The sequence below is a fragment of the Canis lupus genome, chromosome 21 (genome assembly GCF_011100685.1).
Source record: "Canis lupus familiaris isolate Mischka breed German Shepherd chromosome 21, alternate assembly UU_Cfam_GSD_1.0, whole genome shotgun sequence".
Taxonomy (NCBI): Eukaryota; Metazoa; Chordata; class Mammalia; order Carnivora; family Canidae; genus Canis; species Canis lupus.
Window position 1 is genome coordinate 25,237,986 of NC_049242.1, and position 24,104 is coordinate 25,262,089.

The 24,104-nt window shown below is 35.4% G+C and overlaps 1 protein-coding gene across 4 annotated transcripts in view; it reads left to right on the plus strand.

The window, feature by feature from the left end:
- Positions 1-24,104, plus strand: part of FCHSD2 (FCH and double SH3 domains 2) — a 327,826-nt gene that overhangs the window by 49,453 nt on the left and 254,269 nt on the right. For all 4 annotated transcript variants that reach the window (XM_038568738.1, XM_038568737.1, XM_038568740.1 and 1 more), the window contains exon 3: positions 9,924-9,969. In XM_038568738.1, coding sequence (XP_038424666.1) covers positions 9,924-9,969 — 46 coding nt within the window. The remainder of the gene's footprint in view (positions 1-9,923; positions 9,970-24,104) is intronic.

Below are 24,104 nucleotides of genomic sequence, written 5' to 3' on the forward strand. Positions count from 1 at the left end.
ATACCTGATGCTCATCACAAGTACACTCCTTAATCTCTCTCACCTATTTAACCCATCCTCCTATCCACCTCCTTTCTGGTAACCATTAGTTTATTTTCTATAGTTAAGTATCTGTTTCTTGGTTTACCTCTCTCTCTCTCTCTCTCTCCCTCTTTTTTCCCTTGCTCATTTGTTTTTGTTTCTTAAATTCCACATATGAGTGAAATGGTATGGTATTTGTTTTTCTCTAACTTATTTCACTTGGCATAGTACTCCTCACTCCATCTACATTGTTGCAAATAGCAAGATATATTCTTTTTTTTTGGCTGAGTAATATTCCATTATCTATATCTACATACACATACTACATCTTCTTTACCCATCATCAGTGGACACTTGGGCTACTTCCATAGTTTGGTTATTGTGAGTAATGCTGCTGCAAACATTGGGGTATGTGTATCCCTTTGAATTAGCATTTTTGTATTCTTTGGATAAAATACTTAGTAGTTCAGTGGCTAGATCATTAGGGTTAGCTCTATTTTTAACTTTTGAGGCACCTCCATACTGTTGTCTAGAGTGGCTGCACCAGTTTGCATTCCTACCAGCAGTGCAGGAGAGTCTTCCTTGTTCCTTGTGTTGTTGATTTTAGCTCTTTTAACCGGTGTAAGGTAATCTCTCATTGTAGTTTTGATTTCTATTTTCTTGATGATGAGTGGGTTGAGCATCTTTTTGCATATCTGTTGGCCATCTGTATGTCTTTTTTGGAAAGTTGTCCAATCATGTCATGCGCCCATTTTTAATTGGATTATTTGTTTTTTTGGGTGTTGAGTTTTAGAAGTTCTTTATATATTTTGGATATGTATCACTGTTTGTTGATCTGTTATCCCACTGATGGACACCTAGACTGCTTCTTGTTTCTGTCTGTTTATGAATAAAGGTGCTATAAGTATTTTTGTGAAGTCTAAATTTAGGGACATCTGTTTTCATTCCTCTTAGTAAATGCCTACTTTTAAAATTGTTATGTCAAGATAGGTGTATGCTTAAGTATATAAGAAATATCATATTTTTTCCCCAAAGTGGTTGTATTATTTTACAGTCCCACCCTTGACAGTCTCATTGCTCTGTATTCTTACTGATATAGTTAATTCGTCTTTTTAAATTTTAGCCATTTAGTGCATGTGTTTATTTTTAACATTCATCATTATGGTTATTGATATCCTATTTCCAACCACCATTAATAATTAGAACATTTTGAGGTGTTCTGCTTATTCTGGTGATGAATTCTAGAGTTAGGGAGTCCCCAAGACAACTCTGACTGCAAGTTTGGAGGTCTCTAAGATCACCCTCACTTCAGAAATGATTTGCAAGATCAAAGGTTCCTAGGACCATTCTTAGATTTGATAATTCATAGAAGGACTCACAGAACTCACTGAAAGTTTACTGAAGGTTGTGGGTTTTTTTTTTTTTTAATAGTGAAAATATGTAATTTAAAATCACTTAAGGGAAGAGGTATATTCGGTCACTTGGATATGATTGACTGCCCACGTGGCTGACCTTAGTTTCCAGCTCCTTCAGAGGTTGAGTTGATATCATTTGTCCCAATCCCCCTCTCCTCCACACTACTCTCAGTAAATCACATTGTTAGCATTGACTATCTGGCCTGGCCTAAGGTCCCCAGGTAAATGAAAACACTATTATCAGTCATGATATTCTGAAGGTTTAGAGAATACTCCCCAGAAGCCATGGGCAAAGGCCAGACCTCTCTTTGGGCAAGGTTAATCCTTTATTGCACCCTCATTTATCCTCCTTGATATTTAAAGCTCATGTATACAAAATGGTGTGTTTACTGATATAATCTGTGACCAAGATCAAGAAACTTAATTGGTCCATATAGCTATAGATTATGATCTTGGTTCTACCTGTTTCAGGAACTAACCTACTGAGCTATTTAACTCCTGAAGAGCCTAAAATCTAATTATTTAGTTTCTGTTCATTCATTCAGCAAAGACTTATTAAATGAACTTCTACAGCTTTTAGGTACTGTGCTACACATATAAATACAAAGCACACTTATTGCTCTCAGGGAACTCTATAGTCAATTCACTATTAAAATACTTGAAGTAGGTGCTATGTTACAAAATGCTGGAGGACCTCAGAAGTAGGGTATTCAGATCACAAGAGGAATTCAGGAAGACTTCTTAGACGAGGTCATGCTTAAGCTAAGTTTTGACAGATGGGGAAAAGTTAAGCCAAATAATGAGGGAAGTTGTTCCAAGTAGAAACGATTATATTTGCTAGAGTATGAGATGAGCCTACTGATCCTTTTAAGAGCTTTAGCTGGGATCTGGGATGTGAATGGGGGAGTTTACAGAGATGAAACCACTTAACAGCCTTTTCTGTTATGTTGAGGGAATTTAGATTTTTAGTCTGGGAATGATGAGGAGCCATTTTAGAAATATTAGTAGGAGAGTAGCTTAATCAGTTTTATTTTAGGAAAATTATTTAGAATATTGGATTTTATGAAAGAAGTGATTATTGCAGGGATTTATTCTTACTCCTTTCTATGATACAGGATTTATACTTTTTTCATATAAGTGTAGGAGTAGATTGAAAATTAGATAACTAATTTTTTCTTGTTATAGAAATAACAGATTATTGGAACAAACATAGGATCAGAGTAGAAAATAAAAGTCTCTTGCTCCCTTCCCTTAACAATAAAAATTGGGCATATATTCTTTGAATGTCCTTCCCCTTATATGTATTTTTCAGGTATTTTTTAGTGTAAATAGGCATCTGTATTATATAGAGGTATATATATTTAATATATTTTAAAGATGAGATCTTCCTTTACACACTCTTCTGAAGCTTTAAAAAAATAATGGATAACATATTGTAGCTTTCTTCATAGTACTTCTCATTTTTCAATTTATTATTAAATTATTCTTTATATAATTTTTTTTACTCTTATTTATACTGGCCTGTCTTATTCCCTTTGTATCATCATTACCTATACAGTGTCTGACCAGTATTTATTGCATGAGCTAATTGAGGATATCTCTCCATACCAGTATATATAGAGCTACCACATTCTTTTTAGTGGCCATATAGGATTCTAATGAATGAATGTAATATAATTTTTTAAAGTATAGTTTGTTTTATTTAACTATTAAATTTAAAAAATATGCAGTGGGAATGTAAAATGATATAGCCATTATGGAAAATAGTTTGAAAATTCTTTAGCAAGTTAAACATAGAATTACCATATGACCCAGTAGTTTTAATCCTAGGTATATACCTAAGAGAACTTAAAACCTATTTCTACATAGAAATCCATAAACAAGTGTTTGTAGCATCATTACTCATAATAGTGAAGATGTGAAACAACCCAAATGTCTGTCAGTGGATGAATGGATCAACAAATTGTAGTATATCCATACAATGGAGTATTATTCAGTCACAAAAAGTAATCAAGTATTGATACATTCTACAACTTGGACGTTGAAAACTCTAAATCAAAGAAGCCAGACACAAAGGGTCACATTGCATGATTCTTTTTATATGAAATATCCAGAATAGGTAAATCTGTAGAGCCAGAAAATTAGTTCGTTGGTATGGGGTAGGGGGAATGGAAGTGATTACCTAGTGGATATGCAGTGTTCTTCTGGAGTAATTAAAAGGTTTTGAAAGTAGAGAGAGGTGGTAGTCGTATACACTGAACACATGAAAATGCTATTGAGGGATCCCTGGGTGGCTCAGTGGTTTGGCGCCTGCCTTTGGCCCAGGGTGCGATCCTGGAGTCCCGGGATCGAGTCCCGCGTTGGGCTCCCGGCATGGAGCCTGTTCTCCCTCTGCCTGTGTCTCTGCCTCTCTCTCTCTCTCTCTCTCTCTCTCTGTCTCACAAATAAATAAATAAATAAAATCTTAAAAAAAAAGAAAATGCTATTGGACTGAATACTTTAAAGTGGTTAATTGTGGTCATATAAATTTCACCTCAAAAATACATGCATGTACACATGGTATAAATTCAAATAATACAAACAATACAGTAAAAGGTCTTTCTTCTATTTTTTTTAAGGTTTTTATTTTTTATTTATTCATGAGAGAAACACACAGAGAGAGAGGCAGAGACACAGGCAGAGGGAGAAGCAGGCTCCATGCAGGGAGCCTGACGTGGGACTCGATCCCGGGTCTTCAGGATCACGCCCTGGGCTGAAGGTGGTGCTAAACCGCTGAGCTACCTGGGCTGCCTCTTCTACAGTTTTTAAAAAGATTTTATTTAGGGGCCCCTGGGTGGTTCAGCGGTTGAGTGTCTGCTGTTGGCTCAGGGCCTGAACCCAGAGTCCCAGGATTGAGTCCCATATTGGGACCCTTATATGGAGCCTGCTTCTCCCTCTGCCTGTGTCTCTGCCTCTCTCTCTCTCTCTCCATCTCTCATAAATAAACTAAAGATTTTATTTATTCATGAGAGACATACAGATAGAGGCAGAGACCTAAAGGGAGAAGCGAGCTCCCTGTGTGGAGCCTGATGTGGGACTTGATTCCAGGACCCTGGGATCACGCCTTGAGCCGAAGGTAGATGCTCAGCTACTGAGCCACCAGCCACTGAGGCATCCCCTTTCTTCTGCTGTTGACATCGGTTCCTTTCTTCATATGGAGCCATTGTCAAGTCAGTTTCGTGTTAATATTTGAGAGAATATTATCACAGTAATTCCTAAGGGGATCACAGTAGGCATTTTCCCACAGAACAGTTTTTCATTTGAGGGACTATAGATTTTTCTTGGCTTACAGTGGGGTTATGTTCTGATAAACCCATTGAAGATTGAAAATACCATTAAATCAAAAATGCATTTTATATACCTAACCTACAGAACATCATAACTTAGCCTAGCCTACTGTAAGCATGCTGAGAACACTTAGATTAACTTACAGTTGGGCAAAATCATCTAACATAAAGCCTGTTTTATAATAAAGTGTCGAGTATTTCATGTAATTTATTGAATGCTATACTGAAAGTGAAAAGCAATGGTTGTATGGCTTTAGAATGGTTGTAAGTGTATCAATTGTTTCCCATTGGGATTGTGTGGCTGACTGAGAGCTAGGGCTAGCTGATATTGCCTTGCATCACAATGGAGAATTTTGTGCTGCATATTGCTAGCTCAGGGAAAGATCAAAATTTAAAATTTGAAGTATGGTTTCTACTGAATGGATGTTACTTTTACACTATTGTGAAGTCAAAAAATTATAAGTTGAACCATTGTACGTTGGGGACTGTATTGCAATTGAGTAGTGTTATAATACAGTGTATATGTGTAAACATTTTTATATGAAAAGATAGTATATTATCTATACATTATTCTGTTAACTTTTCTATTTTTTTAACATTGCATCTTCGTATAAAGCTACCTCAGAACAATTTACTAAGTAATCCATATTTTCCCCTTTGAGTCAAAGTGTTCTCTTTTCCAGTTACTAAATTTTTGTGTATTTGGGTGTATTTCTTTCTTTCCCTTTTTTTTCAATGCAAAAAACAAATTCTTTACTTTGGACATTCCAGTTAAAAGTGATTTCATGCAAGTAATTATGTGCTTACAAAATTATGTGGAGATAAAGAGAAGCAAAAGGCAGGGATCCACAGCTGGGCCTAACTGATCACCAGCATAGCTGGGACCCAGAGATCAGGGAGCATTGACTAATCTCACTGCTGTGACTGATGTGTAACACCCTGAAAGCCACTGTCTTTTAAAAAATCAATTTAATTAATATACAGTGTATTATTAGTTTCAGAGGTAGAATTTGGTGATTCATCAGTTGCATACAATATTCAGTGCTCACTACACACGTGCCCTCCTTAATATCCATCACCCAGTTACCCCATCCCCCCACCCAGCTCCCCTCCAGCAACTCTCAGTTTATTTTCTAGAGTTAAGAGTCTCTTATGGTTTGTCTCCCTCCCTGATTTCATTTTATTTTATTTTTCCTTCCCTTCCTCTGTGTTCATCTGTTTTGTTTCTAAAATTCCACATATGAATGAAATTATAGGATATTTGTCTTTCTCTGACTTATTTCACATAGCACCTAATACCCTCTAGTTCTGTCCACGTTGTTGCAAATGGCAAGATTTTATTCTTATTGATGGCTGAGTAATATTCCTCTGTGTGTGTGTGTGCGCGTGTGCGTTCACATATACCAAATTTTGTGTGTGTGTGTGTGCGTGTGTGTACACATATACCAAATTTTGTGTGTGTGTGTGCGCGCGCGCGTACACATATACCAAATTTTTATCCATTCATCTGTTGATGGACATCTGGGCTTTTTTCATGCTTTGGCTGTTGGTGGACCTTGCCTCTATAAACATTGGGGTGCAGGTGTCCCTTTCAATCACTATGTTTGTATCCTTTCGATACATACCTAATAGTGTCATTGTTGGGTATAGCGTAGCTCTATTTTGGATATATTTTTGACCTTATGTTCCGTTATCTTACTTGTGTTCCATTACCAAGCTGTCTTAAGTATTGTCACTTTTTAAATTAATTTTTATTATCTAGTTAAGGTAGGTCTTTTAAAAATATTGTTTTTCAGAATGTTTGTGACTATTGAATGTTCATTTTTCCATATGAACTTTATGATCAACTTATCTAATTAAAAGAAAAATACTTTTGAAATAATGACAGACTTATCTAAACTCTCCATCCCTTAGCAACCACTGATCTACTTTCTATAGACTTGCTTATTCTGGGACATTCTGTATAAATGGAATCATATAATATGTGGCCTTTTATGTGACTTCTTAGCATAGTGCTTTCCAGGTTCATCCATACTGTATCATGTATTAGTATTTCATTCCTTTTTTTAAAAAAAGATTTATTTTTATTTGAGAGAGAGAATGAGAGATGGGGAAGGGAAGAGAGAGAGAGAGAGAGAGAGAGAGAGAGAGAAAAGCAGACTACTGCTGAGCAGTAAGCCTGATGTGGGACTCAGTCCCAGGACCCGGAGATCATGACCTGAGCTGAAGACAGATGCTCACCTGGCTGAGCCATCCCAGGCACCCCTTCATTCCTTTTTTGAATAATATTTGAATAATACCATATAATATACCACATCTTGTTTATCTGATCATCAGATAATGTTCAAGTGAAGTCTCCAAGAAAACAACAACTCTTTTACTCTGAACATGCATATCAACTACCCAAATGTCCACCAACTTACCTGATCACTTTTGGTGATCAGGAATAGTGCTGCTATGAATGTTCTTTAACAGATTTTTGTATAGACATATGTTTTAAGTTTTCTTGGGTATATACCTAGGAATAGAACTTCTGGGTCATATGATAATACTATGTTTAACCTTTTGAGGAACTCCCAGACTGTGATTTTCTAAAGCAGCTGTACCATTTTACATTCCTCCTAGTGTTGCATGAGAGTTCTAATTTCTCCACGTTCTTACCATCACTTGTTCTTGTCCATCTGTTTAATTATAGCACCCATTAATATTTCTAAAGATGTTTATGAGAAGCTGATGTTGAATTTTAACAAATGCCTTTTCATTTTATATGGAGATTATGAGAAGATTTTTTGTTCTCTCTTGACTGAATTATAATAAACAGATTTCTAATATTAATGATGTTGATTTTGAATAGTTGCCAACTTGGATATGTTTTCTTTAGTTAGAACAGAAAATTACTTAGTAGACATGTAATTATTTCATAACTAAAAATCCCACTGAGAACTTTAAAATTAGTTGATATGCATGTTCAGAGTAAAAGAGTACTTGTTTTCTTGGACTCTTCACTTGAACATTCTTAAGGAAAAGGTCTTGCTTTACTTTTTTTTCCCTTTTATTTTTTGCTATAGTAAAATATATGATATAAATCTTAGCCATTTTTAAGTGTATAGTTAATGGTATTAAGTACTTCATATTGTTCTGCAACTATCACCATCATCTATCTCCAGAACTCCTTATCTTGTAAAACTGAAACTGTACTGATTAAATAATGACTCCTCTGATCCTCTCTTCCCAGCCCCTGGTAACCTCCATTCTTTCTGTCTATATGATTTCACTACTCTAAGTACCTCATATAAATGGAACCCTAAAGTATTTGTCTTTTTGTGACTGACTGACTTCATTCAGCATAATGTACTCAAGGTTCATCCTTCCTATGTAGCATATGTCGGTGTTTCCATCCTTTTTTAAGGCTAAATAAGTTATCCACTCAAAATAAATGTAGTAACATCTAAAATAGTTATCTTTTTTTTAAATTTTATTTATTTATTCATGAAAGAGAGAGAGGCAGACATAGGCAGAGGGAGAAGCAGGTTCCTTGCAGGGAGCCCGATGCAGGACTTGATCCTGGACCCCGGGATCACTCCCTGAGCTAAAGGCAGATAGATGCTCAACCACTGAGCCACCCAGGCATCCCAAATAGTTATATTTCTTATCTAAGAAATGAATAGTCATGTTGGTAAATTAAAAAAAATTTTTTAAAGTGGAAGTTTTGGATTAAATTATCCCTTATTTCAAATCCAGCTCTTTGTTTGTATTTTACACTTTTTACTCTGATATCTTCACCTTGTTAAGTGCTTTTTTTTTTTTTTTTAAGGATTTTATTTATTTATTCATGAGAGACACAGAGAGAAACAGAGACACAGGCAGAGGGAGAAGCAGGCTCCATGCAGGGAGCCCGATGTGGGACTCGATCCTGGGACTCCAGAATTACACCGTGGGCCGAAGGCAGGCGCTAAACCGCTGAGCCACCCAGGGATCCCTCCTTTTAAGTGCTTTTAAGAGCACAGATATCTGGCCCCTAAAAGAGAAGTCTTTAAGCTCAGACTATTTAAGAAAAATTGTCAATATTATTATATCTCATTGACTACTTTGCCTATGGTTTGGGTTTGTAAGGTGTACTGTTATTTCACATAGTGTTAAGATAGAAGAAAATACTGCTAATCATTATTAAAAGATGAATCCCAATATCATAAATGTTAAAATGTAAAAAATATTACCATAGAATCTATAAAATATAATACATGTATGGACAGGGTGTACCCATCATACTACATTTAGTGGCCTTATACTTTGTTTTGTAACTCTGTTACAAAGGATTGGAATGAAGGAATTAATTTGACTATTTTTTATGTTGATCAAAAATTGATTTTCTTCTTTTTAAAAACGTTTTATTTATTTGAGAGAGAGAATGCGTGTGCATGCACATATAGTGGGAAGGGGCAAGTGGGAGAGTCTTAAGCAGACTGTGCACCAAGCACGGAGCCCACTGCAGAGCTTGATCTTGTGACCCTGAGATCAATGACCTGAGCCAAAACCAATAATTGGATGTGTAACTGATTGTGCCACTCATGTGCCCTTGATTTTCTCTTTTTAAAGATTTTATTTTAAAGTAATCTCTACATCTAGCATGCGGCTCAAACTTAACAACCCCAAAATTAAGAGTTACATGCTTTACTAACTGAGCCAGCCAGGTGCCCCCCAAATTTAATTTTTACTTTGTTTTCTGTAGTTCCCTCTATGTTGGTTAAGTTCAGTAAATATTATTAGTACCTACTGTGCATTAGCCATTGTCCTAAAAGTAGCTGGCATATATAGCTTTTACTGTGTGTTAGATACAGTTTTGAGCACTTTATATATTTTACTTAAGTAAATTTTATACTGTCCCTATCAGGTGGGTACTGTTACTATCCCCATTTTGAGGCACAGAAAAGTCAAGTGATTTGACCAAGGTCATACAGCTAGTACATGGTGGAGGCTGGATTTGAATGTAGATTTTCTGTTTTCAGAGTCTTTTGTCAGCAGTACTCTGAAGAACATAAGTGAATAAAATATTGTCCTTTTCCTGAACACAGCTTACCAGGTAGTATCTGAGGATGTGTTTGTAAATTTACATAAAATTATTATTATACTTCTGGTAATGAATTTTTATTTGTGCTTTTAGGACATTCAGTCAGAAGAAGGCTGCCATTGAAAGAGAGTATGCACAGGTAAGCTTGGAAATTGAGTTGGCCATTCTAGGTATACTTCTTCTTTGACTTTAAGGCAGATATGGTCATTGGAGAAAAACTTTGTTATTCGTGCATCCTGTTTTCCTTCTTATTTCTGGCTATCTCAGTTTGATCCTCCCTTTACTCCATTTGGATCTCTAGATTAGGAGGTAAGTTGCTCCTTACTACAGTGAAGGTTATGTACCTTTGGAAAGAAGATAATATTTATAGTATTTGTAAAGTATTTACAAGTGTAAATAATAATACATATATTTTATAAAGTATAGATACTTGACCCTTGAACATCATGGGTTTGAATTGCATGGGTCTGCTTAAATGTGTTTTTTTTTTAATGAATTTATGTACAGTACTGTAAATGTATTTCCTCATCCTCATAATTTTCTTACTAATATTTTCTTTTCTCTAGATTACTTTATTATAAAGATACAATATATAATACATACAACATATGTGTTAATTTACTATGTTATTAGTAAATCTTCTGGTCAACGGTAGGTTATTAATAGTTAAATTTTTAGGAAGTCAAAGTTGTATGTGTATTTTTTATTATATTGGGGGTTGGCACCCCATAATCTCCACATTTTTCAAGGGTCAGCTGTATATTCATTCTCTTATATATCCTATGCTCTCTAATCTTATGGAAGGTTAATTTCATTTTGTCCAGTCAGGCATTTATTTCTCTTTAGGTCTCTGTTGATAAAGAATAGTGTACTTTCAGGGGATGGCATAGTGCTATTTCTAGGGAAATTTAAACATTTCCTTCTTTAATTTTAGTTAGAATCTTATTTGCACCCAGGTAACTAAATGTGCCAAGAATAAAATTATGTTGATATATCATTTTGTAGATACGTTAAGAATTAATGACTACCTTTCCTTGTACAAAAACAACGTGACATAATTTGGAAATTTTGGCCCTTGTAAGCAATTACTTCCTTTGTGGGATAGAATTCTAAAACTGATCTCTTCCCACTCCCAAAATTATAAATGTAGTATTTGAAACAGAATTTAAAAATACAGGAAAGCATTAGAAGGAAATGCTGTACATGGTAACTACTGTTGCTGCTGCTACTGCTTCTATTCTTAATATAAATAGTGAAATTAGGACATGATTTTTTTGTGCTTTGTCAGGTCTTGATTTTAGTTTTATTCTGATTTCACTGTAGTTAACAAGGTGACTGTATTTTATTTGGTATTCTTAGAAGATAATTATTTCTTGAAAGCAATATAGACTCATTAATTCACTCATTAGTTATTGAGTGCTTATTAATCAGGTACTTTACATAATGAATTACTGTCAGTTCTAATAATTAGTGTTGAACCTTATTCTATGCAAATATACTAAATACTAGTAATGATAGCTAAAATTGAATTGAATTCTTGTACCAGGCACCTTGCTGATTATTTTACATACATTATCTGTTTTAACCCTCTCAGTAAACCTGTGAAATAGGGACAGATATTATGCCTTTTACAGATGTGTTTCCACCGGGATCAAAGTATATAGGATCTGCTCTTAAAATTTATGAAGTGAAAATTTTTGTATTTAAAGTTTTAATAATCAAAGCTAAATAGACTCATTGCCCTATTTAGGGCAAGTTCATGATTAAAAATATAAGACAGGGGATCCCTGGGTGGCGCAGCGGTTTGGCGCCTGCCTTTGGCCCAGGGCGCGATCCTGGAGACCCAGGATCGAATCCCACATCGGGCTCCCGGTGCATGGAGCCTGCTTCTCCCTCTGCCTGTGTCTCTGCCTCTCTCTCTCTCTGTGACTATCATAAATAAATAAAAATAAAAAAAAATTAAAAAAAAATAAGACAGTACCTTAAATTGCATGAAAATTAGCAGTCCTTTGTCCCAATTGCAATCACAATCCTCAGAGAAAAGATTAAAAGTAGATGACTCTCTTGGTTCTCCTGATGATCGTTTCCAATGTGCTTGTAACTGATTCATGATTTGTCAACTCTAGACATTATTGCTCGATTACTTCTTATAGTAAATGAGAAATTAGCTTCCTAAGCCATTCCTTTTTGGCCTACTCTTTCCAGTATAATTTGGCGCTATTTTAGTGCCTTTGTTTACTTTTCTAATTCTGAATGATGTATTTAGACTTCTATCTCTTGTTCTATTAAGTGCATATCTATCTATCTATATATATGTATATACATGTATATATATGTGTGTGTTTAAAGATTTTATTTATTTATTTATGAGAATACACAGAGAGGAGAGAGAGAGAGAGAGGCAGAGACACACGCAGAGGGAGAAGCAGGCTCCATGAAGGGTGCCTGATGTGGCACTCGATCCTGGGTCTCCAGGATCACGCCCTGAGCTGTAGGCGGCGCTAAACCGCTGAGCCACCGGGGCTGCCCCGTGTGTGTGTGTGTGTGTGTGTGTGTGTGTGTGTGTGTGTGTGTTTTAGGTGTGTTTGTGTTTTTTAACATTTATATTGTTTGTGTGTAAATATATGTATTTTTGTGTTCATATAGGTATATAGTGCAGTGGAATTGCATTTTACAGAGCAGTCTAATTTATTCTTGAAAAATTTCTTTAAATGTGTTTTAAGTAAGTTATACTTGGTTTTGTTTATACAATTCTATAGAATGTATAAACTGTATAAGGTACTAATGTATATTTTAAGATTTCATAGAATAATAATATTCGGAAATTACAGCGTTCCAGTGTCTCTCTGCTTGAGACAATTGAGCACAATTATGGAGAGTCAGTGTGCTGATTCTTCTTGTTATTTGTCATATTTGCTTTTTAGGTGATTTTTCTCAGTTCTTCTTGCTCTTCAATATTTTTCCAATTACTTTTTCAATTTATTTCTGATGATATAAACAGACAAAGCTATCTCTGTATTCTTCTTTAGCTGCCTCAACAATGTTTTTGCTGCCTGTCAGTAGTGGAGAAACCCTTCAGATGACTGATACTTTATCTGTGGATTTTGCCAGTATGCACTAATGTCAGGCTTATTATTTGCATTTGCTGTCTGAGGACATACCCTCATTGGTGATGAGGTGTGATCAGAGAGGAGAGCTGAACTATTTAAATTATTTCTTTTTCTTTCCTTCTTTTGGTCAGTATAGGGTTGAAATTTTGGGGGTAGATTTTAAAAAATGAAATGGGGTGTCTGGCTGGCATAGTAGGTAGAGCATGTGACTTGATCTTGGGTTTGTGAGTTCAAGCCCCATGTTGGGTGTAGAGGTTAAAAGAAAAAGATTGAGAAATTGAGATACAATATATATATAGTAAGATGGACAACTCTTGAGTATATTGTGATAAATTTTTATGAAGTGAACACAGTCACATAGCTACTTTTCAGATTAAGATGCAGAACATTACCAGGGTCTGAGAAGCAGTTATTACTCCTACCTTCCTGTGGTAACCAGTATACTGATTCTTATCATAGTAGTTACCTTTGGATTGTTTAGTGTTTTTGAATTTTAATTAAATGGTATTATATACTGTCTACTCTTCTGTGTCTGATTTCTTTTGTTCACCATTAAATTTTGAGCTTCATATATGTTGCATTGTAGGAATAGCTTGTTCTTTTTCATTACTGTATAGTATTCACTGAATGAAAACATATCCAAAATTTGTTTTCCACTTCACTGATGATTAAAATTTCAGTTGCTTCCAGTTTTTGGGTGATTTTGATTGTTGCTTCTAAGGAAAACTGTTGTACATGTGTTTTGATGGACATATGGATGCATTTCTGTTAGGTATACACCTGGGAGTAGTGCTGCTGGGTCACTGGGTATATATGTATGTTAGTACTTTAATAGTTATACCTGGTTTTCTAAAGTGATTATGGCAGTTTACATGCTTAACAGCAATATATTAGAGTTCCAGTTGCTTCACATCTTTGCCAATACTTGGTATTGTCTAACATGAAAAAGTGACATTCTAATGAATGTATATTAATATTCTATTTTCTTTTTAATAAGCTGTTTAAAAATTGATGTATAACATATGTAGAGAAAAGTGTATAGATCCTAAATACAGCTCCATGAATTTTCAAAGGGAACATACCATATAACTAGTGTCCAGGTCAAGAAACAGAACATTAGGGCAGCTCTTGTGGCTCAGCGGTTTAGCGCTGCCTTCATCCCAGGTGGGATCCTGGAGACCTGGGATCGAGTCCCATGTCGGGCTCCCTGGCTGGAGCCTGCTTCTTCCTCTGCCTGTGTCTCTGCCTCTCTCTCTCTCTCTCTCTCTATGTCTCTCATGCATAAATAAATTAAATCTTAAAACAAAACAAAACAGAACATTAACACCACCCCAAAAATCCCTCTGCACTCCCCCACCCTTTACTGCTCTCACTCTTACACAAGTTTCACTATACTGACTTTTTTCTTAAACAACCTTAGGAGTACCTGGCTGGCTCAGATGGTAGAATGTATGACTCCAGATCTTGGGGTTGTTGGTTCAAGCTCCATGCTGGCTATAAAGATTACTGAAAAATAAAATCTTAAAAAAAAAAAAAGCCTTATTGAGTTATATACCTGTGAAACTATCCTCACAATCAGGATAAGAACATATGTATAGCCACCCAAAGTTTTTTCATGTCTCATTATAATCCCTCCCTTTCACTCACTCCTCAGTGATTGTCTTTTCCCCATTATTACTCAGGCAATCACTAATCTACTTATCACTATAGATTAGTTTGCATTGTTTAGAATTTTAGTTCTATATAAATAGAATTATTCGCTGTGTACTCTTTTTTTTGTATGGCTTCTTTCATCAGCAGAATTATTTTACATTTTATGTTGTGTGTATTGATGTTCATTTCTTTTTCTTTTGCTGAGTAGTATTCTATTGTATGGGTATACCACAATTTGTTTATCCATTCACCACTTGATGAACATTTAAGTTTCTATTTTTAGATATTATAAATAAAGCTGCTTTGAACATTTTTGTGTGGACAGATGGTTTTATTTCTCTTGGATAAATACATAGGAGTGGAATGGCTGGATCTTCTTAAGTAACTGCCAAATTATTTTGTAAAGAAGTTGTACATTTTACATTCTACCAACAGATATGAGAGTATCTGTTCTATATTCTCCCCAAGACTGAATATTGTCTTTTCAGTTTCAGATACTGTTTTTTTTTTTTAAGATTTTATTTATTTATGATAGGGAAAGAGAGAGAGAGGCAGAGACACAGGCAGGGGGAGAAGCAGGCTCCATGCAGGGAGCCTGATGCGGAACTTGATCCCGGGACTCCAGGATCGTGCGCTGGGCCAAAGGCAGGCGCCAAACCGCTGAGCCACCCAGGGATCCCCCAGTTTCAGATTTGTAATAGGTTCACAATGGTATTCACTGTGGTTTTAATTTACATTTACCAAATAGTTAATGATGTTAAACATTATTTTCATGTGTTTATTTGCTGTTGGTACATAGTCTTTGGTGACGTGTTCAAATGTTTTGCCAATTAAAAAAAGTTATTTATTTTCTTATTTTATTGTTTTAATGATTTTATTTATTTATTTGAGAGAAAGAGTAAGTGAGAGGGAAAGCATCGAATGGGGAAGGGTCAGAGGGAGAAACAGACTCCCCGTTGAGCAGGAAGCCTGATGTGGGGCCCCATCCTGGGACTCTGGGATCACGACCTCAGCCGAAGGCAGGTACTTGACCTACTGAGGCACTGGCACCTGTGTTTTCTTATTTAAAAAAAATTTATTTTGAAAAGTTTTCAAGCATATATGAAAGTAGGAATTAGAACAGTGAATTCTTTTTTTAAAAAATATTTTGTTTATTGATTCATGAGAGACATACAGAGAGAGGCACAGACATAGGCAGAGGAAGAAATAGGCTCCCTGTAGCAAGCCTGATGTGGGACTCAGTCCCAGGACCCCAGGACTACAACCTGAGCCAAAGGTAGCTGCTCAACCATTGAACCAGGCAACCAGGTGCCTCAGAACAGTGAATTCTTACTAGCTGTCACCTCTTATTAGCCTCAACTTATACCAGTACATTACTAAATTTCATTTATAGCTTCCTGCTTCCTTTTCCTTACTAATTCCTTTTTAAAAATACTTTTGAGAGGCATAACTTATGTATCCTTAAATATCATCCATTTATGGGATGCCTAGGTGGCTCTGTGGTTGAGCATCTGCCTTTGGCTCAGGGCGTGACCCCTGGGTCCTGGGATTGAGTTCCACATTGGGCTCCCTGCAGGAGCCTGCTTTTCCCTCTGCCTGTCTCTGCCTCGCTCTCTCTCTGTCCCTTATGAATAAATAAATGAAACCTTTTAAAAATCTATATCATCCATTTATAATGGATAATTAAAATTTTTTTTGCAAACTTAGAGATTTATGCAACCTTTAGTATAGTTTAGCTTTAGAATATTTATATTAATACAGTGAGTTTTCTGTACTTGTTTGCAGTTAATCTTTGTTGCCTAAGGAACCATCAGGTTTATGTCTCTATAAATTTGCCTTTTCTGGACATGTCATAAAAATTTAGTCTTACAATATATAGTCTTGTTTGGCTTTCACTTAGCAAATGTATTTGAAGTACATGCATATTCTATGATGTATCAGTAACCCATTCTTTTTATTGGTGAGTAATATTCCATGGTATGGATACACACACACACACACACTACATTTTGTTTAGCCATTCACTAATTGATGGATACTTGGATTGTTTCCAGTTTCGGCTATTATGTATAGTGCTGCTATAGATATTCACATAGTAGTTAGTCATTGTTTGGACCTATATTTTCATATTCTTGAGTATATACCTAGGACTGGAATTCAAGGTCATTTGGTAAGTTTATTTTTAGCTTTTAAAGAAATGGTTAAACTGTTTTCCATATTGGCTGTAGAATTTTGCATTCTCATCAGCAGTATATGAGGGTTCTAGTTCTCCATGTCCTTGCCAATACTTGTCATTGTCTTTCTGATTATAGTCATTATCATGGCTGTAATCATTATACCATTGTGAACATTCTTGTATGTGTGTTTTGGTGAATATGAGTGTTGTCTGTTGGGTATATACATACCTAAGGAGTGGATTTGCTGTGTCATAGGGTACGTGTTCTTTAGCTTTGGAAGATTTTTGAAATGGTTTTCTTAAGTGATTATGGTAATTTACACTACTAATAGTTATGAATGAGAGTTGTAGTTGATTTAAAACCTTGGTTTTGGGACGCCTGCGTGGCTCAGTGGTTGAGTGTCTGCCTTTGGCTCAGGGCGTGATCCCGGAGTACCATGATCAAGTCCCACATCAGGCTTCCTCCATGGAGCCTGCTTCTCCCTCTGCTAGGTCTCTGCCTCTCTCGCTATGTCTTTCATGAATGAATAAATAAAATCTCTGCCTCTCTCGCTATGTCTTTCATGAATGAATAAATAAAATCTTTTTAAAAAAGCAAAACGAAACAAAAAAACCTTGGTTTTGTCTGTTTCTTTTTAGCCTTTCTGGTGAGTGTATAGTGGTAAAGAATTGTGGTTTTGATTAGCATTTTCCTAATGACTAATGAAGTTGAGGAACTTTTCTTTTTTTTTTTTAATTTTTATTTATTTATGATAGTCACACAGAGAGAAAGAGAGAGAGGCAGAGACACAGGCAGAGGGAGAAGCAGGCTCCATGCACCGGTAGCCCGATGTGGGATTCGATCCCTGGTCTCCAGGATCACGCCCTGGGCCAAAGGCAGGTGCCAAACCGCTGTGCCACCCAGGGATCCCCTGAGGAACTTTTCATATGTTGATTGGGTATGTGGATATCTTGTTTGTGAAGTACCTGTTGAAGTTTCTGGTTAGTCTTTTTCTTATTGATTTATAGTGTTTCTTTATATATTCTGGATTGGAATCCTTTATCAGATGTATTACAGATACCTCTTCAGTCTAATGCAGAAATGTCATGTTTTGTGGCTTGCCTTTCTGTTAATAATTTGTTCTGATGAAAAGAAGTTCCTAAAAAAAAAAAAAAAAAGAAAGAAAAGAAGTTCCTAATTTTAATGAAATCTAATTTGTTTTCTTGTATAATCAGTGTATTTTATGTCCTGTTTAAGAATTCATTGCTACCTTAAGGTCTACCTAAGATGTGATGTAATGTTCTAGAATTTTTATTGTTTAGCCCTACACATTTAGTTCGACAGCCTATATGAAGTGAGCTTCTGTGTATGGTGTGAGATTAGGGTCAACATTTAATTTTCTATGTAGATAACAGTTGAGGCAGAACCATATGTTGAAAAGTCTGTCCCCCCTACTCCCACACTGTATAGAAGTGATATTTTGTTGTAACGTAGGTAGCTGTGTATGTATAAGTCTATTTCTGGACTTCTGTTCCACTAATGTATTTTTTGAAATCTTTTTGCCCATATTGCAGTTTTAATTACTACAATTTTACAGTAAACCTTGATAGCTGGTAGTATCAGAGTCTTCACTATTCTTGGCCCTTTATATTTCCATATACATCTTAGAATCAGTTTGTCCATTTCTCCAACATGCTGGCTGGGGTTTTCATTGTGCATGCTTTGAATCCTTAGGTCAGTTTGAGCAGAATTGACATCTTAACAATATTAACTCTTCTAAACTATTTCTATTTAATTTTTCTTCATTATTCTCAGTTTCCCCAGTATTTTAAATATGTTATCTAGTTGATCAGAATCTCTGTCTTCTTGGCAACCTCTTTTGTTTTTTTTAAAGACTTTATTTATTCATAGAGACAGAGAGAGAGAGGCAGAGACACAGGCAGAGGGAGAAGCAGGCATCATACAGAGAGCCTGATGTGGGACTTGATCCAGGGTCTCCAGGATCATGCCCCAGGCTGCAGGCAGCGCTAAACCGCTGCGCCACCGGGGCTGCACTGGGGCTGCCCTTCTTGGCGACCTCTTGCCTGGAGTCTGTACCCTCTTGTTTCAGCCCACATTTCTCTGTGTTACTGTATAGCTTTTATTTGAGTATGTTTTTATTTCTTTCTTGTTTTGGATTCATTGATTCTTGGTCCTGTTTTTCTTCTTAAATTAATAAAGAAATTAGTTTACTCTGCCATTTATTTTGAAACATTTCATACAATGATTTCCTAAAAAGGTATTATATTTATTATTTCACTGTAATTTAACATAATTTTGTAAAGAACAGCTCGAGCACACAGAAACTGTAATACAATCCCTGATACGATTTTTTAAAAAAGATTTTATATATTCATGAGAGACACAGAGAGAGAGAGGCAGAGACATAGGCAGAGAGAGAAGCAGGCTCCCTGTAGGGAACCCAATGTAGGACTCGATCCTGGGACTCCACGATCATGCCCCGGGCTGAAGGCAGATGCTCAGCTGCTGAGCCACCCAGGTGTACCCTGCCCCCGGTATGATTTTAAAGACCTGCACAATTTCTTTCATATGGATATATCCTAAATTAAATATATTTTTATAGAAGATTCTGGAAATCAAGTAGAAAAAATTTGTCTCCCCCCATCTTGTAGTGATTGCTATAATTAATTAATGTTCTATCATATAACTTTATAGTTTTTTTTAATGAACATGTATACAATTACATATATTGAATGAGTTTATTTAAAATATATAAATTGTTTTGTTCAGGGTATTCTCTCTTTAGTAACCAATAACAGTGAACATCTTTCTTTCTATATCATTGTTGAAATAAGTGCATTTTATAATTTGGAAGTCATATTTCATTTATTTGGCATAACATTTATTTAACATTTTATTATTTAACATTCATTTTTTTCTAGTTTTACTTTTTTTGATATGAACAATGTTATATTGAACACATTCAGCTGTGATTATTTTCTTGCAACAGTTCCTCTAAATGAAGTTTCTGGGTCAGAAGTTATGTGCATTTTTAGGGCATTAGTGATCTACATGTGCTGCAAAACATAGTTATTTATATTCCTAGCAGCAGTATATAAGAGTGTCTGTTTTCTATGTTACTGCTACTATTAGATGACATAATGATAAATATTTTGGGGTACGTTTTTTTGGGAGAAATTTGGTATTTTTGTTCAAACAACAACAAAAATACTAATTAAACTGTGTGACGGGGATCCCTGGGTGGCGCAGCGGTTTGGCGCCTGCCTTTGGCCCAGGGCGCGATCCTGGAGACCCGGGATCGAATCCCACGTCGGGCTCCCGGTGCATGGAGCCTGGTTCTCCCTCTGCCTGTGTCTCTGCCTCATTCTCTCTCTCTCTCTCTGTGACTATCACAAATAAATAAAAAAATAAAAATAAAAAAAAATAAAAAAAATAAACTGTGTGACGCTGTGCTTTATCATTTGCGTATAGTTTTTGAAAGAATTCTTCAGTATTAATTAGAAGTGATACTTTAAAATACCTATTCTTTGGCCATATTTTAAAAGGGAAATATAAGTATAATAGATTGAGAAAGGTATTTCTAAAATGTTTTCTTGCTCAAAGTCTGACTGTTCTGAATAACTTTTAGAACCAGAGCCATTAATTTACCCATTTTTCCATACTATATTACCTGTATACCACTTAGTATATTAAGTTATGTAGCATTTCTTAACAATATCGTAGTGATGTCTCCAGTAATTTCCCCCGTTACCTCCAAATTTTCATGCAGGAAATGTCTTGATCTTAGTAGACAGTGTCAGTGAAGGTTTATTCATGAGAGACATAGAGGCAGAGGAAGAAGCAGAGGAAGAAGCAGACTCCACAGAGGGAGCCCGATGTGGGACTTGATCCTGGACTCCAGGGTCATGCCCTGGTCGGAAGGCAGGCGCTAAACTGCTGAGCCACCCAAGCATCCCGCAGTTGTCTCTTCAAGCCAACAGACCACCAGCTTCTTATGCATGCTGACAGCAGTTGTGAGATGTTACCAATGGTTAGATATACCCAGATTCAGAGGTCTTAAAATGTTTTAAAAAATATATATCTTAATAGAATTGATTAGCTTTCTTCTTTTTTTTTTCAGGCTATATAGATTTCATTGTTTGAAGAAAAGTTGAGATGTGGAAGGGGACATTAAGAAAGGATACTTCTAATGGCTTTTTTCTTTCATAGACTGAGGAATATGTTGCAAAATAAAATATTGCTAACGTTACATATATTACATATAATGCATTAACTTTGGGCTGTTGTCTTTTGGTATTTTTGCAGTGGTATGAGAATGAATATCTAATTGCTTTATTTGTATTTATTACTATAGTCACTGACTACATATTTTTCATATTTTGATGATGCTAGAAAAATCACTTCTTTTTTTTTTCCCCTTCATTTTTGAAAGAATGATGATCATTTTCCCCTCCCTTCTTTTCAGGTTAGTCAGATATACTAATAAATAGGAAATTGCTTTCCAATCTATGTGTACCTGTATAAGATGGTCTTTATTGTTTTTACTGTCTTAGTTTTACTTATCTCTAAATTGTTGTAACCTAGCTTTGTTAGATAATGGATTTCCCAAGTAGAGAGTGATTAATTAAATTTGTGGACTTTTGCATGTATTATCAGATATTCCAAGTCCTGTGTGTCTGGAAAATACTATGAGGAGGTAAAGTAGTGGGAGGATCTTCTTGCCTATGGGGAGCATTGTAAAAATTCTCCCACTATGAGAACATTTACTGTTTCATTAGGTTAACTACTTACTTTTTTTTTATGCCAGAATTTTTAAAAAATATATCTCTTAAAGTCTTTAAAATCCTTTTTAAGTCTTTAAAAATGGAACAAAAAAAATAAAAATGGAACAGTAACTCAGATTTTCATAGAAATTCATGTAGTAGGATCAGCTTTATTGAAATTTGCATTATAATACACATTATCTAAAATGTATCTACAACAATCAATTAAGTTACTATGTTTTTTTAAAATTTTTTTTATTTTTTTAATTTTTATTTATTTATGATAGTCACAGAGAGAGAGAGAGAGAGGCAGAGACATAGGCAGAGGGAGAAGCAGGCGCCATGCACCGGGAGCCTGATGTGGGATTCGATCCCGGGTCTCCAGGATCGCGCCCTGGGCCAAAGGCAGGCGCCAAACCGCTGCGCCACCCAGGATCCCTTAAGTTACTATGTTAAGCTGTAAAAGATTTACAAAATGAAATTTTCATTGTATTAACCAGCTTTAGATTTTGGAATTTTTTTACTGAATTGAACTGGCATATGAAGAAGGGCTTCTGGGTGGCTCATTTGGTTAAGTCTCCAACTTTGGCTTGGGTCCTGATCCTCAGGGTCCTGGGATTGAGCCCCGAATAGGGCTCCTGGCTTGGTGGGGTGTCTGCTTGTCCCTCTCCCTCTGCTGTCCCTTCACTTGGGCGCATGCCTCTCTCTTTCTTTCTCAAATAAATAAATAAAATCTTAAAAAGAAATATAAAGAAATATATTGACCTAATGACTTTTTTTCCTCATATTTTATTTGGAAAAACTGCAAATCTGCAGAAATGCTGAAAGAATAATACACTGAAGAATGAATAGTATTTAAAAAAAGAAATAGTATTAATTGCCTCTATATTAACTAGTTAATAACATTTAGCTATATTAATACTGTGTCGATACATATTTTTTTCTAAGCTGTATTGTTTGAAAGTAAGCTGCAGTCATACTTCTACATACTTTGCATCTTTTAAAACTTTTTTAATTTAATTTTTTTTACTTTGCATCTTTTAAGAACATTTCCCAAAATAATTATGTTATTATCATACCCAAGATAATGAATAATACTTCTGTAATATCTAATATGTAGTTTATATTCAGATTTCTTCATTTATTCTTGAAATGTCTGTAAGCTGTTTTCCCAAGATCCAATTAAGGTTTGCACATTGTATTTGGTGGATAATGTCTCTTGATTTTATTTAGAATATTTCCTCCACCTTTTTTGTTTTTCATGACAATTGACTTTTTTGATAGGTCTGGTCATTCGTATTGTAGAATGCTTTGGAATTTTTCATTTTTTTCCTTCATAATTAGATTTCTGTCAAATATGATTTGACAGGTTTATAAGACAGGCCTAATAAGAGTTTGTAGTTTGTTTTGGTGACCTGGATAGATTAGAACACAACATCACTGATATTGCTGATTTTTAAGCCTGATTGAATCTCTAATGATAGTAGATTTTTATCATATATGTAATTGTCTCAAGCCATGTCTGTATTTTTTTTCTATGTGACATACTTCTCTAAAAAAATGAAGTTTTGTTAAATTCAAGTTTTGGCAAGGCATAATTGGAGAAAGATCAAACATCTGAGGATTTAATTTTAACTTACACATTTCAGATTAAGCACTATTATAAAAGCTAATATATGTTCATAACCGTTACATTTAGGCACATTTAACAATCGACTGAGGGGATCCCTGGATGGCTGAGCGGTTTAGTGCCTGCCTTTGGCCCAGTGTGTGGTCCTGGAGTCCCAGGATCGAGTCCCACATCAGGCTCCCTGCATGGAGCCTGCTTCTTTCTCTGCCTGTGTCTCTGCCTCTCTCTCTCTCTGTGTGTCTCTCATGAATAAATAAATAAAATCTTTAAAAATAAATAAAAATCAACTGAAAATTAGAGCATTTGGCCTTATTGTAGGAATTTCCTTTAGAGAATCTGTTGGATGTTAAATTGAAAGTATGTGTAACATCTTAATTACCAACTGTCTAATGGTAGCGTTTCGTAATGACACTAGTGTAGGCTCCCATAGCTTTTGCTATTATTTGTCATTGGTACATCATCTAAATCATCAAGAGTATCTAAATACCTCAAAAAGAAATGGAATTGCAGTTTATATGAGCACTTAATCTCCTCTATCCGTTTTACCAGTGTTAAAACAGCCTTTAAAAATATGGAATTGGTTTTAATATTTTAGTCTGGTGGTTCACCTCTGTCAGAAGCTCATTCTTGTGAATATTGATGTTTCCTTAGTTAAACCATAAGATGAATGAGAATCTGTGCTTTAGAAGTATTTATTACTAAATTTAATTTTTTAATAAAGAACTGTTTCTAAATTAAAAGTTCATTTTGAGATGTATCAGTTTCTATGTGTTGAGAAATATCTATGGAGCCCTCCTCTAGACTTCACGCCCAGTGTGGAGTACTAGATAGATACTATGGCATTGCCCAAAAGAGAAGGAAAAGGCCTAGCACTTAGAGGGCTTAGATTCTATGGTTGTGTGTTATCTTCCAATTAAATATATTAACTTCTTTTCCTTCAG